The sequence below is a fragment of the Bolinopsis microptera genome, chromosome 9 (assembly GCF_026151205.1).
Source record: "Bolinopsis microptera isolate Bmic1 chromosome 9, MBARI_Bmic_1.0, whole genome shotgun sequence".
In the NCBI taxonomy this organism is placed as follows: Eukaryota; Metazoa; Ctenophora; class Tentaculata; order Lobata; family Bolinopsidae; genus Bolinopsis; species Bolinopsis microptera.
The window spans coordinates 13,021,455-13,034,934 of NC_087080.1; the positions used below are offsets into that span (position 1 = coordinate 13,021,455).

Here is a 13,480-nt window from a genome sequence, read left to right on the forward strand (position 1 = left end):
TGATATAATTAAAAACGATTTAAACACAAGACAACGATTTATTATTCAAAAAAACCAAATCAATTGCAGCCAATTCAATAATATTGTAAATAAAGGAACCATATCTTGAATCACACATTCGATCATCAAATTCACACGACAAACTAATTATACGATAACGACCGCATTAACTAAACAACATTGTATCAGTAAACATTATCATAATTATTTAAATCAAGAGTACAACAGTTAACTACAAAATACAATTATCAATCAAATCCGGTGTATTTATTTACAAGAATTAACAGTTGTATTAAAAAATTCCCACTCTAGTAGATCACTAGGATCATGCTATTTATTGTAACATAACTTAAATCACATTTAAATTTTAATATCCTCGCATGTAAACTTTCATTAAATACAAATCATGTCTAGACCGTAATTTTTATGGTACCCAATTCATAATTTAATTTCCAAACAATCAGACAGTTTACGGTTTATATATATTTAAATTCACATTTCATAAAGATAGAAAAGAGAAAGATCGACAACGCTTAAAGTTGAAAAGTCGACAAAATAAGTTTATAAAAAGCAAACGTATACAGGCATGTGAGAAAGAAATGAATATAACGTGTACATGTACAGAATATTACAAAAGATGATGTATGCATCTGAGCAAAGCATGAAATTATATTTGATATGTTTTTACAAGCTCGTTTTGAAGTGAAATGCCTGTAAACATGAAAAAAGCTTCAGAATAATTGCGATGGCAGTGCGCATATTGTTAACATACATGATATAGTTTACAGCAAAATCATAAGGGGGACCGACCCAGCCGATCCCTGAATTAGTTCGCTTGGCTTTCAAGTTTCATTACAACATTTTCCTTGGCTATATTGTATCTGGCAAATAACAAGATCAAAAATTTGACTCGAACGCTAAACTAATTTACCATTAATATTTCGATCACTAAAAATCACAACATATTTAACAACAGTGTTAACAATTAGCAATTAACAGTGTTAACAATTAACTGCTCACAGCGCTTCCCGAGCTCCCAGCCCTTTCACCGTCATCATGTTCTTCTTTTTCTTCCTTTTCTTTTTCCGCCTGGTAAGAGGATACAAGGATACAAGGATACAAGGATACAAAAGTGATAATTACTTTATTGAGTACACAATAGTTGTAATTCTGAAATAATTTAAGTTACACAATTCTAATTATTTACAAGTGTGTAGGGATAATTTAGAAATGTTATATAATGCTAGTTTTAGAAAAATAGATAAATCGAGTTTGTATGGTTCAATCTTATTTTAAGGTCCTATAGCATTATGCACTTGCCAGTATTTGAGTGGAAATCTGGGCTCTTATAATAGGCTGTATAATTTTCGTTCACAGAGAGAATTGAATGGATTGCTCTTGCTGTGGCAGTGAGTGTGGTAGGATCTAGAGTTTTGTTGGAGAGCAAACCGACTAGGTCAGTAATGTTTAGGGGATGGAAATTGAATTTTTCCCTAACTGAGGAGTAGAGCAAACAGTCAATCAATACGTGACTTTCGTCCTCAATAGGCTTTAGCCCTTTGCTGAAAAAGCAGTAGGTGCACCAACGTTCTTCTCTTGGTACAAGGGGGGTTTCATATCTGCCCCTTTCGATGTAGAGGTTGTGGCAGCTGATACGAAACCTTGTCAGACTTTTTCGAACATCCGGTATTTTGATAATTCGTAGGTATGCCTCTGGTTCGAAATCATGTTTAATTAAGTTATAGAATTCTAGTTTTGGCGAGGAGGCCTTGGCAGCTTTCCAGGTATTCACGAATTCAACGAATGGTAAGATGATGATGATCACGAATTTCACGAATGGTAAGATGATTGAACTTTTAATCGCATGGAATTTAAGAACCTTCCAACAATTATTACAGAGTTTAAAGGCCGACGATTATAAAATGTAACAGTATTCAAAGCTAAAGGAATAATAACATGTTTCAGTTACCATTCTATTGATGTTGTTTAGCTCTTTTATCTGTTTCTGTCTATTTCTGTCCATGAATAGTTTTCTGTTTCGGATAATTCTCATCACCAAGTCCTCGGTTTTAAGGCAGTTTCCGCTATCAATCTCCTATTGATGAGTGAGTTTGTTATAAAACCTTCTGCCAATTTCAAGTTGAAGTAATGTTCCCAACTACAAAGTTACTCAAATAAAATGCAAAGTAGACAAGGATCTAGAGGTTTTAGTCGGAAGCAATGTAAACCCTGCTGAAAATAAACAATCTAGTTAAAACAACAGTACTATCATCCACCGTTAATGATAAAGCTCCTATCTACAGTCAAAGAGGAGAACCCACCTTGAAGATGCCCCTCTGTCGAGCTACAGCGTAGTGGTCAGAGTCATGGTCTCCCTCATGTACCATACCCTGAACCACCACATCTATCTTGAAGTGATCCAGAACTTCTTCCGTCAGCGGGTACGGTGCTCCAATTAGCACTTCATTCACGTGTCTGAGTTAATGGAACTTGGTTTTAAGTTGGATAAATTGTATTAGTTGATATTAATAGCATCCATTATAGCCCATTATTTAAACACAAATCCGAAGTACTAGATAAATTTGGTATATTTAAGGCACAGATAATAACAGTTATAGGAATTTCCTATAAAATAAATCAAATTCCGATCATGCTGTTATTATGTTCAGAATAACAGGAACTTCGAAATAAAATAAGGAACCTGTTAGCTAGGACAGAGAGAACCCTCTCCTGTAATATCTGTACGGGGTACTGGGAGCCCTTGTACTCGTTAACAACATCGTCCTCATACAGTCCCACAATCAGATAAGATCCCTCCTTTTTAGCTGCCTCTAGGAAATCTACAAGTCCAGGGTGAAGCAAGTCGAATGCTCCGGCTGTGTAGACTATCTGAAGGAAGGCAGTGTGATTTGTGAAGTTAACACTTTTATTACCAAGCCATCAATTCGACGCAAAATTCTAAAATTTAACGTGAAACGTGTCGTTGATGCTTAAGTTTAAAAAAGAAAAGAAAAAAAGTTTAAATAACAACAAGTGAACCACGGTATCTAATTTCAAAATGTAATAAAATTAAACAGAGATAAAGATACTCAGAGCAATGTAACAAGAGGTAAACCGAGAATAAACACAGCACACTGGTACACACACTTAGCAAGAGGCACACTAGGAAATGCCTTGTATATGTACATGTGCGTGCGTAAAACATTTCCCCACGGTGCTTATTCAAACACGCAAGTTCATACATCCGTGATCTATGCGATCCAGTTAAGTATTCTGTACAGGCTAGTGTAGTTTTGCAGAGAATGTAACAAATTTCCCTCCCTAATGCAACTCAGTAATTGAATGTGGCACTACAGTATTTACGCACTGCAGTTATTTTACTCACTAAACGGGATTATACTCAATACAATAATAAACGGCGATCATATGTGTCGATCAAAATTTTAAATAATCAATGACAATTTCATGACCACTATAGTAACCGGAACACTTTAATACTATTACTTTAAAATGTTAAGTTTTGAACCATATCTAACCTTATCTCCAGGTTTAGGCTCGTTGCTAGGACTACTGAACTGTGTTATCTTACTGTTGGTTTGTAGCAGATTACACGCTTTCGTGTAAGGGCTGACAAACTCGTCCTGAGGTTTTAATGAAGGTGAAAATATAGAAATTTATAGTCAGTGATGACTAGATTTCATTATATGAGGTTATTTCAAAAACTTATTTCGACATAATATTCTACATAATATTAACATAATCAACATGATAGAGTAGAGTTCATAATGATCAAATTGATCATTGATATGAATAACAATGTTAGCTAGATTGAATAAAAGTCCCCAAAATCTTGTTTTTATCAGATAAGGAACGAACCTGTGAAGGAAGGCCAGTATCAGAAGACTGAGACAGGTTGTTAGCTCTTGTCATCAACAACATTCTCCCTACCAGATCAGTAGTGCTCACCCCCTGGGTTCGTTTACACTCTACAATGTAATTACATAAAATAATAGAGGGAAAAGTACGTTAACAAATAAAGGTTATTATTTCAAAGAAAATGTTTTGCACACATGACAGTTGAGAAGCACAATAAGCGATAGAAAATGAATGAGAAGAAATGACAATGTTATTTTATCACTTCCTTACCTTTATATTTGCCAGCATCTTTCACGATCTGATAAGTGTCAGTACCATCAGCGCTGAGTGTGATATCATCCCCATGGACACAGAACTCTGCTCCATACTTCTCCATTGTCTCAAGTTCTGTAGTATAGGGTGATCCTTCCACCACTTCATCTACCCACTTAACACTCCTCACCATTTTGTACCTTTCCTGCTCTGTTAACACTGGAGGACCTGATAGAACAGTGTTACACATAGGTTTTAAAGTACTAGGTATCCTGATGAAAACAACTCTCTGAAACTAAAATACTTTTAATGTAATGTGGTACAAGTCTGGACATGTTCCGAGCAAATCTTCTATGGTAATCAGCACAAGAAAGACATTACGCTACATGTTCTGTAAATGTTCTGTATCATGTTCTGTAAGCATAGTACTAAACTATTGCTAACCTTTATTTCGGCGGACTTCTTCATCAGTGTGCACTCCGACAATGAGGTAATCCCCCATAGCTTTAGCTTGTCGCAGCTGGTTAGCATGACCAAAGTGCATGATGTCGTAACACCCATCACACCAGACTCTGACTTGCTTCTTGTCATTCACCATATTTGTGGTGATGCCTAGTAAATTGTAAATTTGCATGAACATTTTAAAACATTTAATAAAGTATTGTATTAAGGAAGTTAAGGCCAGGCGGGAGGAAAGAAGGAACAAGTAATAGGATAAGTGAGATTCCTCATTCCAGCCTTAGACTTTATTTAATGTCTACCAGCCCAGGAGAATCCATGAACAAGGGTTCAGTGCCAGGTTTGACATGGGATGTGATCTAAACCACACCACGTTATTCTTTGAGAATCCATTTATTTCTCAAAATTTTTAACAATACAGTTTTACTTCTTTACAAAGTAAAGTTAAGTAAAGTAATATTTATGACATCACATCATCACACATGTCTACAAAATATCCTATTTTTAAAACATAATCAAACTTCCCAATGGAATAAAGATTTATAAATCGCTTCTTTGCCACATAAGGATGAAACCAGATATAATCGTTATGTTTCTCTTTATTACTGACATAACTGGCTCCCTCAATTCTTACTAAAACTTCATTAGAAACATTCCAAAAAAAAGCAATCATTTGTAATACTTTTAGAAATCATATCTTTCTTAAATCCTTCTAATTTAATTTTAAAGCCTAGAACTGTCACAGAGTTCTTGACGTCCAGAGGGAGTTTGTTCCAATATGGAATAACTCGCTCCAGGAGAAAAGACTTCTGGATATTCTTGATTTTAGTTAAACTTCTACTACATCTGTCGCTTGAAACAAGATTAAGACCGGATCTGCTAATTCTAAAATCAAATCAAATCAAATCAAAATATAATGACACAAACATCATCACACATCAGTTTAAAAATTATCAAAAATCCATTGGCCTAAACAACCAAGTTGAAATGAATCTAATTTACATACTTACAAAGTATTTCCATGCCTATTAAGCTATTACAGGAAATTAGGAACATCAGTGGAAAGGTGCACTGTCAATCATTATTGCTCCATACCTCCAGTCCTCCTGTTATGTGCAATTCTCACTGCTATGTATGCTCCTCATTTGTATCAATTATATTGATGCTACATTGTTATTGAATATGAAATAATTTTCAACCGTATTAATTTATTAACTTATTGTAAATAGCAAGTTTGACAAAGGGATTACGTTTATTTTACCCGGAGTTCGTTTAAGTTTGGTATTGTAAATAGTTAATTTGACGAAGGGAATACGTCTATTTTACCCTGAGTTATGTTTTAGTTCAATCTTGACACAATTTTAAAATTATAGTTTAATTATTTTATATATATGTATTGTCCATAACTAGGGTGGCCTGCTAACAGAACCATGATCTGCCTTGATTCATCCTTCAGCACAGAGAAAAGCTCCTTTTTTTATACATTATGATTACAGAGGATCTGATATTTAGATATATATAAAAAAAAAAAAAAAAAGGGGGGACCCCCAACCCATGTAGCTGAGACACCTCACAGCAAGTAGACCAAAGTGGCTCTTGCTTGTGAAAGGTGCATCAACTACCCGCCGAAGCGGTGGGTTGGGAGTCCCCCCTGGGATCATATTTAGATATATATTGCTGTGCTGTAAAAATTGACTTTATTTATTTATTTATTTATTTTTACTTTCCACTACTATATAAGTTGATAAAGCGTTTTTTAGCAACATGAGGAGTACATATAAGATATTCATTGTGCTTCTCTTTATTAGTAACATAATTTAATCCCTCAATCTTTCCTAATACTTCGTCCGAAACATACCAAAAATGACTATCATTTACAGATCCGTTTAAAACAGTCTCTTTTTTGAAAGCCTCTAATCTTATTTTGAACCTTAACACTGTCCCACAGTTCTTGACATCCGAGGGGAGTTTGTTCCAATATTGATTGAAATAAATTTTCGTGCACATACAGAATGAATGGTTAATAATTTAATATATATGTAGACCAAGCTCTGTGCACAGGATGCTTCCTGGAAGAATCCAGTTCTTTTAGCGGGGCACCCTACCTAAAGCCAAATTGAGATATAATAATCATATTCCTAGGATAATAATCAGAAATCGAATACCAATATGGTCTCACCCTCTCCGGAAGAAAAGAACTGTGGACTTTCTTCATTTTATTGCTACTTTTACTGCATCTACTGTTTGATACCACATTAAGACCATAAAAACATCAACGATCCATAATCAGTCAAACCACTTGTTACTTTAAAGGTCCCCACGTATTCGCCTCTGATTTTTGAGAGCTGGCTCTACTGTTTAGTGAATAGAAATAAATAACTTAGTTATTGACGAAGATCTTGGATGTGATGCTTGGTTACTTTGCCTTTAATAATATAAACTGATTTTCGAGGCTGAAAAACGAAATTGCTTGGTATCATGGCTAAATATTTTGGTTTGACAAGCACATTTTCGTCACTTTGCAGCAATTATTAACCGGCCCCTATAATTAGTGAGCAATAATATTTTCCCACTTATATTAAGAGGAAATAGAGATATTGAAGGGCGAATGTCAAATTTCACTATGGCTTAAAACATAGGTATAATAGAGGTTTACAATATCCCCAACAGTTTGAAGCTCTATCGTGCTTAGATTAGATTTTCAAAGGGCGGATGTTATTTTCGAGATTTCAAAGAACGCCGAATGTTATAAATTGGGCGTTTGATTACAGTGGTCCAATGTCACATATAACGTACTTTATCTACGTGCAGTATGCTGCCAACATATCGTCGTAGTTTTTTTGGAATGGCGAATGTCACACACAAAATGCAAAAGTCATTTAAAAAACTTTTACAGCCATCATCTCAAAGGTTTCGCCCTTTTAAAAAACCACAACGGTATATTTATAAGCAATAAGGGTGAGTGATGACAATGTGGAAAGATAGGAACTACATTTTTTAAGCTAAAGATTAATTCGTCTAAAAAAAATTAATTTTTACTGATCATTGATAACCATCATTGCGAAATATTTATTTTAAAAGTCTGCACAATTTTTTTCTCTGATTGTAGTAAATTTTGTAGCAAAAGTTGTTTAAAATGCAAATGAAATAATTTTTTCAAATATTTTAAAAACCGTTGCGACGAGCGCAAGTCCAACTCAGCGCGCGTTTTGTATGGTAGGTTATAAACACACAAGCTTTTTAGTTTTTATGCACAGTTTAATTTTTAAATGTTTTTGTCTTGTAGCGCAATGCAATGCACTACTGAGCCGAGTCGTGCCTCGCACACAATAACACTTTTCGTTAGATTGACGATGTCAATCTTTTGTAGCTCGGTGTGCCGGTGTGGCCCAGTAGTGCATTTTGTCGATTTAATGAAATGATTGCAATTAGCATTAATATTATTGGATGCACGGCGCGGCCTAGTAGTGCATCGTGCTATAATTGATCCAACTACTGGGCTGCTAAATCATTATATCAAATCTTCACCTAACCATGTGCTTTCGCGCCACTGCTTACCTGGGGACCACAGGCTATTATGTTCATAAACATAAAAAATAGAGATTCGGCGGAATGCCAGGCTGAGCGCGGCCCAGTAAGCCATTGCGGGCGCCACTGCAAGCTCAAGGGCTCTGGATAGAGCAATATCAAATCAAATGTGAAATGATTTGACTTTTGAATCCCATTGTTACCTTTGTAGTAGTTGTTGTAGCCTGACATAATTTCAATCCATGATTACATTACATTTTTAATGAATAAGAGACTCATTTAGGAAAACAAGTTTTAGGAAAAAAGTTTTAGGAAAACAAGTTTTAAATTGTTGTATTTATTAATAACAATCAAAACAAAAAAGGTTTTTAAGAATTTCATACATCAGATCATACTATCACGAGTTGTAGCGCGATGCACTACTGGGTCGCGCGCGCATCCAATAATGCTTCTCGCAACCACGTATGCAACCACGTATAAGATGCGAAGGATTGACATCGTGAATCAATATCACGAGTTACTCATGTTTTTATTTATAACAAACTTTTTACTTTGTCAACTCGGCTGCAGCTGCAGTATTTTGTTTGTATAGAGAAAAAAATTTTTTTTAGAGAAACAAATTTGAATTTTGATCTTTATTACAGATTAAACATATCATATATAACCATAAAAGCCGCGCGTCGGCTGATTGCCTCAACTTGGATTGGTAGTAATTTCAGTTTACAGAAGCTGAAGGACGGCAGCTCAAAAGCCCCAGTGAACCATCGGAAAGATCAAGGACTCGAGTGCCAATAGTGGCTTTTTCGAACCCATTTTCGCCGAATTGCTGTGGCCCAGATGAGCCGCGCCCTGCTGCTTAACGGCACATGATGGTTTTTGTTTAAATACTTGTTTAAATTTAAGCGATAATTCATTTGGTGGTTTACAGTTTTTGAATCATGTTCATCATTTATTTTTCGTTCAATTATCACGTGTTTACAATTCAGTCATACCATGCATAGTCAACATTGTTGAGGCAACCAGCTTCCGCAGTTCAATAATTGGAGACCGAAAAAATATAAATTGATCGAAATTTACAATTCATCGTTATCAAATATAGTCAATAATATTCTTGATTCCATTTAGTACATAATAAGTTGGTTTTATTCTCTTGCAAGAATGTGCATTTTCTTTTTGTATCCTCTTCTTCCTGTGAATATCTTCTGTAAATTTTTTGTTCGACTTAACTTTTATGATGAGTGTCGTACTGATTTACAGTTGATAGTAGTGACAATTCTTTAATCGAGCCTTTTTAATAATTAATTGATATATCAATTGCAAAACATTGGATCCTTCTGACAACCAACTTGTCCAATCTACCTTAGTGTCTGGCTGGTTTTTGGCCTGGTTTAGTGCCCCAAACGTGGTTTATCGGGTGATAGTAAAGCTCCAACAGGCAACTTGTTTCTTTTGCCAACTGCTTTTGGTTTAAGTAGCGCCCTACTATCTATGTCGGGAACCAGAATAATCATAGTTTCAATTGTACCACTAGGTCAGCATGCTAAATTATATGTCTTGTTATCCAACGCCACCTTGGGGGCAAAACTTAACTTAAGTACTAGCAAAATTGCGTGTTTTGCTCTAGAAATACATGTTTATACTTTTAGACATTTTGCTGGCATATCCTCTAAAATCACCTAATTTGTTCAATTTTATCTTTCTACTTGAAGAAGAGGAGGGGGGGGGGGCAGTGGCGTAAGTTAGGGCCCCGCAGACCCCGCTGTGCGGGGGGGGGGGGGGGGGGGGGGGGCGCCGTATAAGGGGGGCACAATTTTCCTGAATTTTAGGCCCTTTCACTGAAAAACGCCTTGTTTGTGTATTTCCCTGTCCAATTTAGCGCTCGGCCGACGCGAAAAAAATATTTGGGGTACCCTTTTTTGCTTCAGGGGGCGCAAAAAGCTGTAGGGGGGCGAGAAAAAAAGTACCCGACTTTTTTTTTTTTTTTTTTTTTTAGGGACAAAAAATTTTAGGGGGGCGCTTTTCGTCACTGAGCGGGGGGGCGCCAACAAGCAAAGTTTCGCCACTGGGGGGGGGGGGGGGGTTGGGCAGTGGTGTACCGTTGCCTGTTGGCACCCCGCTGAAAAAGCGCCCCCTGGTGGTGCCCCTCCCCTTTTGGCGCCGCTCCCTAAAATTGAACAAATTAGATGATTTTAGGGGATACGCCAGTAAGCAAAACGTGCAGTTTTGCTAGTAATAAATGTTACTTTAATATTATGTATATTTTAGTAAAACAAATTTTTAGTAAAACAAATTTTATTTTATACCCACAATTGATTCATATTTAGTTCAAATATTTAAAGTCAAAATAACCATTTCACAGAAGTGGTTTTTATTATAATAAAATAATTTGTGATACGTGTTCAAGTGATAAATTAATAAATTAATTTACACTGAAAAATGTACAAAATATAGACAATTTTTACCTTGCAACACTGGCTCACGCGCGCTGCTGGTCGAAAAAGTTTGGTTTGCATTTACTAACTACAATGTACAGCGTACGCGTACATGAAAAGATAACTCACTGAATTGTTTAATACTAAATGCATATTAAGTCAGATGTTGTTCAATGAGTTGCCAACATCAAATTGGGTTGAGTCAATTTGTAATGCATTGTGTTTGGCCATCACATGATTGCCCAATCAATTTTGCTAAACAGATAAAGAAATTGCTTGATCACTTCATCATCTTAGCGTCATCGTTTCAGATTATATTCCACATAATCTTGGTTATTATTCCATATAATATGATGACCCGTGCAATATCTTAAAATGAAGTTAATTACTAGGATGACCTTTGATTTATCCTTGGGATTAAATGTCAGACACAGTACACACTTTTGTAGATTTTCCCAGGTAGAAATAAGTTGCTTTTATATTTATATATAATGTCTTTTAGTCAAGCACATCCATAAAATAGTTAACTTTCTTAGAAATACATAAAAGTTAAAACTATACTCATTTTCAGAATGGAATCATTGAAAGACGATGCTCAGCTTATTCTCCAAGGCCTCTTTCAACATGAAATTAATGTGCGGCTGAAAATTGATGAAATAAAGAATGGAGCAGAAACTTTTCCATTTCCGTTGATACAGAAAATAAGATCCAACCTCAATGTTTTGAAAATAAAGATCAAAGAACAGCCTTCTTCTGAAGCACAAGACTTCCTTCAACAGCAACATATGTTGCATCTAGAAGAACTAGAGGCACTTCAGCAACAGCTCAGAAATGCTCTTAATGTTCAAAATGAAATCAGAGACAAGGAAGAAAAAGAAGCCTTGTTGTCTGGAGGAACCGTTAGAAAAAGAGCTTCAAAAGATGTCACAAAAGTTGCTGAAGATATAACTAATCGTATGCAAAGAAATACAGAAATGTTAGCATCAATGGTTCGTCAGCAGGAAGACACTGTAAAAAATCTTGTAACATCTTCATCTGAAATTAAAGAAGTAGATTCCGAATATCAGACTTTGTCTTCTGTCCTTATCAGCTCCCACAGATTGGTAACCAAGTTTGGACGAAGAGCTATGACTGATACAATTTTGACATATCTGGGATTCTTTTTATTTCTCTGCACTGTGTTGTATGTTATCCAGAAGCGGATATTCTCATAGAAATTGTAAAAGTTCACAGAACTCAGAAGTACTATACACTGTTTTGAGTAATAATGACACATTGTACAGTGTAAATACCATGTGACTTAAATTCTATCTGTTTGCAAATTAAATTTGTTATTCTATCTGACTAAATGGGATTTTTCAAATACATAGAATTTTGAAAACAATTATTTTATGCTGTCCAAATTTTGATCTTTGAATTATTGTTATTTTACCGATTATTGTCAATGAGTAAATTACATCAGGAAATTCGAAATTCACAGCTTGCTTAAAATAACTACCAGATTTTATTCTTCTAACTCTGCAGTTTAAGTACTGTATGAGTAATGAGTATTGTGTATAATAAGCACTGTGTATCAAGCACTCTGTATCAAACACTGTGTCTTAACATTCAACATTCAACACTCAACCTACAGTTTGATAAGCAATATGCATAATATGTACAATATTATAGAAGGGGGGGGTGTCACGTCCGTCTATGTCCGCTTGTCTCATAGAATCCAAAAAGGACAGGACATAGGCGGACATAGGCGGACATAGGCGGACATAGACGGACATAGAAGGACATAGGCGGACATAGAAGGACATAGGCGGACATAGAAGGACATAGGCGGACATTAATGGACACCTAAATTGCTAAATAAAATGTTCAATTTTTGCTGTTATAGGGGGATCATGTTTTTTGTCCGTTCGGTACCCTATATTTTCAAAACGGACAAAAAATAGAGCGGACATAAACGGACAAAAATGGACAAAAACGGACAAAAATGGAAATAACATTTAGATGCTTCCTCCTCCTACTCTTCCTCCTCCTCCCCCTGGGTCTTCCTGATCTTCCTCAGTCCTCTTCCTCCTCCCCTCCTCAGTCCTCCTCCTACTCCTCCTCCTCGTTCACAGTCCTCCTCATCAGTCCTCAACAGTCCTTCTCCTCCCCAGTCCTCCTCCTCCTCCTGAGTCCTCCTCCTGGGTCCTCCTCTTGGGTCCTCCTCCTCCTCTTAATCCTCCTCCTCTTCCTCCTCAGTCCTCAGTCCTCCTCAGTCCTCCTCCTCATCCTTCTCCTCAGTCCTCCATCTTCCTCCTCAGTCCTCCCCCAGTCCCCCTCCTCCTCCTCCTATTCAGTCCTCCTCCTCCTTCTCAGTCCTCCTCAGTCCTCCTCCTCCTCCTCAGTCCTCCTCCTCCTCCTCCTCCTCCTCTTCCCTCTCAGTCATCCTCCTCAGCAATCCTCCTCAGTCCTCCTCCTCAGTCCTCCTCCTCCTGGGTCCTCCTCCTCCTCTTCATCCTCCTCCTCTTCCTCCTCGGTCCTCAGTGCTCCTCCTCCTGGGTCCTCCTCCTCATCCTTCTCATCAGTCCTCCTCCTCCCCAGTCCTCTCCCAGTCCCCCTCCTTGTCCTCCTCCTATTCAGTCCTCCTCTTCCTCCTCCTCCTCAGTTCTCCTTAGTCCTCCTTCTCATTTCTCCTAAGTCCTCCTCCTGAGTCCTCCTCCTGAGTCCTCCTCCTCTTCCTTCTGAGTCCACCTCCTGAGTCCTCCTCCTCCTCCCTCTCAGTCATCCTCCTCAGTCATCCTCCTCAGCCATCCTCCCCAGCCATCCTCCTCAGCCATCCTCCTCAGTACTCCTCAGTCCTCCTCCTTCTCAGTCATCGTCAGTCCTCCTCCTCAGTCCTCCTCAGTCATCCTCCTCCTCCTGGGTCCTCCTCCTCCTCCTCCTGGGTCTTCCTG

The 13,480-nt window shown here is 37.2% G+C and overlaps 2 protein-coding genes across 2 annotated transcripts in view; one reads left to right on the top strand and one right to left on the bottom strand.

The window, feature by feature from the left end:
* Positions 1-32: 32 nt before the first annotated feature.
* LOC134821055 (ethanolamine-phosphate cytidylyltransferase-like) lies at positions 33-4,748 on the bottom strand. Its single transcript, XM_063831723.1, has 8 exons — positions 4,573-4,748; positions 4,147-4,356; positions 3,877-3,986; positions 3,537-3,641; positions 2,702-2,889; positions 2,322-2,475; positions 1,970-2,095; positions 33-1,089 (listed from the first exon to the last, which is right to left on the bottom strand). Exons 1-8 carry the CDS (start codon positions 4,724-4,726, stop codon positions 1,009-1,011), a joined length of 1,128 nt encoding a protein of 375 aa, XP_063687793.1. The 5' UTR covers positions 4,727-4,748; the 3' UTR covers positions 33-1,008.
* Positions 4,749-10,500: 5,752 nt separating this feature from the next.
* The window catches only part of LOC134821056 (uncharacterized), a 97,784-nt gene continuing 94,804 nt past the window's right edge, over positions 10,501-13,480 (top strand). The window contains exon 1 of the mRNA XM_063831724.1: positions 10,501-10,510. The gene's annotated coding sequence lies outside the window, so the exon portion shown is untranslated. The remainder of the gene's footprint in view (positions 10,511-13,480) is intronic.

What these genes read in the sequence shown, in the direction of transcription:
- LOC134821055 (XM_063831723.1), bottom strand. Translation starts at nt 4,726, where the DNA reads ATGGTGAATGACAAGAAGCAAGTCAGAGTCTGGTGTGATGGGTGTTAC. An exon ending in AGAAGTCCGCCGAAATAAAG is followed by an intron (nt 4,357 to 4,572) that starts GTTAGCAATAGT and finishes CTGTTCTATCAG; the next exon opens with GTCCTCCAGTGTTAACAGAG. An exon ending in GACAGAGGGGCATCTTCAAG is followed by an intron (nt 2,096 to 2,321) that starts GTGGGTTCTCCT and finishes ACTCATCAATAG; the next exon opens with GAGATTGATAGCGGAAACTG.